General features: G+C 46.8%; 1 protein-coding gene across 1 annotated transcript in view; it reads left to right on the forward strand.

Annotated features, from left to right (window-relative positions):
• The window catches only part of ttc22 (tetratricopeptide repeat domain 22), a 10,490-nt gene extending 5,838 nt beyond the window's left edge, over window positions 1-4,652 (forward strand). The window contains exons 6-8 of the mRNA XM_054602947.1: window positions 3,484-3,645; window positions 3,879-4,031; window positions 4,113-4,652. Of these exons, the coding sequence (XP_054458922.1) occupies window positions 3,484-3,645; window positions 3,879-4,031; window positions 4,113-4,652 (855 nt within the window). The remainder of the gene's footprint in view (window positions 1-3,483; window positions 3,646-3,878; window positions 4,032-4,112) is intronic.
• Window positions 4,653-4,983: the final 331 nt, after the last annotated feature.

Genomic DNA, 4,983 nt, shown 5'->3' on the forward strand with positions numbered 1-4,983 from the left:
CTAGTTAGGTCAGCAGTAGGAGAAAACGTTTCTCCATAGTCTACACCCATCTGTTGACTGTATCCCTTGGCTACATAGCGGGCCTTGTACTTGTCAGATCCATCAACATTGGTTTTGACAGTATACACCCATCTACCCCCACTGCTTTCTTGCCCACAGGTAAGGTGGTCAGAGTAAATGTTTTGTTATCCCTCAGTGCCTTCATCTCCTCATCCATTGCATCTACCCACTCTCTTGAGTTGGATAAAGTCACAGCATCTCTGAACGTCTGAGGTACATTACAAACCATCCTGTAGCAATAATCAATGTTGATCTGAACCTGATCACTATCTATCCCATAGAAGTCTGGCCTCCTCCTCTCTCTAGCAGGGTATCTCCGTGGAGACTGGGATTCTGGCTTGACCTCACCTGTCTGTAGGCCTATCTGGCTTGGACCTGGCCTAGCCTCTGGGATGTCGTTCTGCTCGGGTTTGTCGGGGTCAGGTCTGGTTGTGCTAGACTGCACACCACTGTCATCGTCTGACATGCCATCAGTCTGCGGTCCCTCAACACAGGACATGAACCTCACCAGTCTGTGCTTCATCACCTTCCCGCTGTCAGGGTAGTAGACCATATAGGCTGGACTGTTCTTATCATAACCAACAAAGATGCCTTTGTCAGACCTTGACTCTAGCTTCTTCCTGTCCTGCCTATAGGCGTAACACACAGTACCAAACTTCTGCATCCTGGAGACATTAGGTCTCCTTCCTGTCAGCATAAAGTAAGGTGTCTCTCTGGTGCGGTTGTTAAAACATCTATTCCTCACCACTGCTGCTGTCTGGACCGCATACGGCCATAGCTCCTTGGCTAACTGGCTCTCCAAGAGCATACATCTAGCCATGTCAAAAAGGGTTCTCCAGTTACGCTCTGCGGTGCCATTCTGGTGTGGTGAGTATGGTGCTGATGTTTCATGTCTGATTCTATTTCTACGCAGTAGGGCTTGGTAACCCTGCCCTGTGAACTCAGTACCATTGTCAGACCTGATACACTTCACTTTCCCATATGGGGCTGTGTCGGCTAGAAACCACTCTGTGGCTTCTACAGTGTCACTCTTGTGCTTTAGACAGTACACAAACACTGCACCTGAATAGTCATCAGTAAAGGAAACTACATACCTATACCCTTCCTTGGACTCTGGGTCAATGGGGCCTGCCAAGTCAGTGTGAACCAGCTCTAAGGCTGATTTGGCCCTCACATCAGGCTTCCTGTTCCTGCTCTGAGTGAACTTGCCCTGAGTACACACTTCACATGTCATGGATTTGGACGCTTTACCCCTGATTGACATTCCATTCACAACATTCTCTAACTTCATGACATCATCAAAATTACAGTGCCCGAAAATCTCGTGCCACGTCTGAATATCATAACAGCTCATACATTTATCATCAGAGTCATTGTTTACTGGCACAGTAGGCAAATAAAACAGTCTGTTATGCTCATGAATGAGGAAGCTCGTACCGTCTCTGTACTGCAATACATCTTCTCCTTTCTTGAAGATCACCGTTGCCCCATTCGAAGTTGCAGCTCTCACGGAGAAGATGTCTTGGGGATACGAGGGGATGTACAGCGCCTGTTTCAGTGTGGCACTGCGGCAGCGCCCCTGCTGTCGACCAGACACACCTCGGCGTCTCCTCTGCGCTCCGCGACCCCCATGCAGCTTGTGCCATCGGCCAGCTCCACGCAGTGAGTCTCGGACTGGAATCGGTCATCGAAGCTCTTGAACTTTGCCAAGTCAGTGATGATATGCGATGTCGCACCGGTGTCCACCATCAGGCCCTTTCTGGTGACACAGCTTCCTGGCTCGCTGGTCACAAGCTTGAACGCGAAGGTGCTGTCATCCGTCTCCTCGTACACTCCGCGAGCGTTGTCCTGCTGCCGCTGTCGCCATCCTCCTCGCCGTGCGGTATTCTCGCCCTGGCTGTACCACTGTTGACCACGCTGACAGTCTCTTACCTTGTGACCTCTCTGGCCACAACGGAAACACACAATGTCCCCGCTCTCAGTTCTGCGCGCACTTGCACCTGATGGGGCAGCCCTACTTGGATGCGCACGGGCCCCCATGACATTGTCGTCAGCCGCAGCTGTGTGCATACTTTCAGTGCTCTCATAACTGCGCAACTTAGTCTTGAACTCGGCAAAAGAGAGAGTCTCATCACTTTGAGTGATAAAAATGGAAAAAGGCTTAAATGATTCTGGCAGCCCCTTCAAAATCATTGCAACCAATAATCCATCGCTTAAAACCTCTCCAGCATTACGCAGTGCTGTGATTGAAGTCTCGGCGCGTATGACATAATCAGTCACACTCTCAAAACTCATCTTTTGCAAGGAAGTCAGTTCTGTATACAGGCATACAATGCGGGGCTTACCCTTGCCTGCATAATAGTCGCGTAAAATCCTGAGAGCTGCACGTCCGTCATCCGCTGCCTCTCGCATGACCAGAGACAAACTTTTGTCATCAAGGAATTGGATCAATTCCGCGTACGCTTCTGCGTTCTTCGCCGCATCCTCGGCCAGTGCGTTTTCTTCCGCGCCATCGGCTGGTTGATTCAAAATTGTGTCCTTCAATTTCTGCAACCGCATATGGCCCAAAAACTTAGTCTCCCACAGTTCATAGTTCTTTTCGTCTCCGTCAAACACAAGACGAGACCAACGTGAACTTGTACGTTCGCTCATGGTCCTGGCACTCCAATCCGTGAGACACGTATTCAAACTCGCTCACAAACAAATGTCTCTCGGTGCCTACTCACGCCGGATATCTCTGTGCACAAACGTCAAACGCTCCTGGGCCCATAACCTGTTAAACAGAGCTTGACTGCTAGATATACCTACGAAACGTTCTATCAACTTGGGAGGACAAATAACACAACTGCATTCAAGTTCTGAGAAAACACACACTCGATTTATTTTGTGCAGGTGCATCAGCTTATATAGGCAGTCACATGACACACACACCTGAAATGAATCATCAAGAATTGGGAGCACAATCAGTTGGCAATTCATCAATTAACATGGGCTGTAAGTCTTAAAACACACTTCATTCTAATTCAAATATAAGTGGTGATGAATGCAAACAGTTCATACAATCTTGCGGAAAACATGAGTGGCAGCAATGTAACATTTCTCAGCAGTGTGTGTACTGGTAGTTATGTTAGCTGTTAGCCAAATACACAGTCAAAAACAATAAAATTGAGCAAACTGTTTCCACACTATGTCTCTGCGCCCAGAGAAGCGGCGGGGGTTCGGCGATGCACTCAGCTGTGGTTAACAATAGTGAGGAGATCAATCAATGGCAATATAAATGAGTCAATAAAAGGTATTTTGAGAAAGTGTGAGTCACTACAACAACAAGAGGTCCTTGAGCATGCAGCCATAACTGGGCACCTTTATCTGTTTATATTTCTATATTTTCACCATAACCTACAATATAACTGTCTGTTTCCTCAGGCCATAAACTTGGCCAGTGATGATGCATTCACCCTGAACCTTCTGGCAAAGGTATTCTTTCTGTTGGGTAAACATGAGATGGCAACAGGGATCTGCAACATGGCCCTAAACGTGCTCCCAGACCCAGAGCTCAACTGGCAGGCCTACTGCACCCGTGCCAAGGTACTGAAGCCAATCAAGTCAATGCAAAAACCAAGGTGGCAAAACTCAGTCAATTACTATGTGAAACCCCATTTAATGCTTCATAATAAGCATTAATTTAAACTTGCAAAAAATTGCACAAAATTCACATATTCGTACCGAACACCAACATAAAGTGGTGATTCCCATACATTCAATAAAATAAGATGAAAATAAAAAAATTGCAAAGTATTTATATATGTTTTTCTTTTTAGATCAATATGATGCTCTACGTTAGGGACTTGGAGATGGTAAAACATGGGCATGGTGGAATTCCAGATCGACAGAAACTAACGGAGGCCAGAAAAGACTTGGACAAGGTCCTGACTGTACGTCAATGTCTGCGCACTCACCTGGAGATGGCACAGGTAAAGACACAAACTACTAATGACCAATGGAAATGGATGTTTTAAAGCAACAGGAAATTCAAATTCAGTTTTTCCCTTTAGGTGTACTACTATATGGGCGTAGATGCAGTCCAGGAGAGTCTCTTGGTGGATGAGGGGGCAGTGAACAGTGCTTTGGTGAGTCTGTCCCGTGCCCTACAGTTTGAGCTGAGTGACAGCCTGCCAGACCTCCACGTGCTTAGAGGACGCTGCCTCTTGCTGAAGGGGGAGGAGCAGAACGCTGCAGACTGCTTCAAACAGGCAGTGGAGTTAGAGAGACCAGGGAGCAAAGACACCACCGCCCTGCGCTGCCTCCTACAGGCCCTTTTGACTTTGTTCATGCAGGGAGGCCCTGACCCAAGCCTCGCAATCACCCAACTGGAGCTGTGGGTGCAAAAGGCAGAGAAGAGGTACCCTGAGGACATTGTGAAGTCCGAGCTGAGGTGTCTTTACAGGACTCGCACAGCAGACGTCACAGAGTTATCCAGAGCTCTGATCAAGACAGGCAGACTGGACTTAGTGAGAAGGCTACTGGAAATAGTGGTGCCTAAACAACTGGTTAAGAAGAGACCAAAGGTCTCTAGGTTTTTCTATGTTACATGAAGCAGATATGTGACTTTAACACACGTACAGGCACATGACCTGAGCAGATCAGACATGCAATAATAAATTAACTTCTTGACAGCATTTCACAGATAAGAACAAACCCAGCGGTGCACTGTGATACTGTAGTACTGTTTCTTCTAATATTAAGTTTGGGAAAGGTTGGATCTACAGACAAAGCCAAAGTTAGTGTTACAACACAGGGATATTTCTTTTAAGCTTGCTTTACAATGGAAAATATGTTAAAATCTTTGAGTTTTCTTACAAAATGCCATGTTTACCCTTCCTCAGAGGCTGTATGAATTGCAAATTAGTTGTTTCCAATAAAAGT

This window comes from Anoplopoma fimbria, chromosome 8 (assembly GCF_027596085.1).
Source record: "Anoplopoma fimbria isolate UVic2021 breed Golden Eagle Sablefish chromosome 8, Afim_UVic_2022, whole genome shotgun sequence".
NCBI lineage: Eukaryota > Metazoa > Chordata > Actinopteri > Perciformes > Anoplopomatidae > Anoplopoma > Anoplopoma fimbria.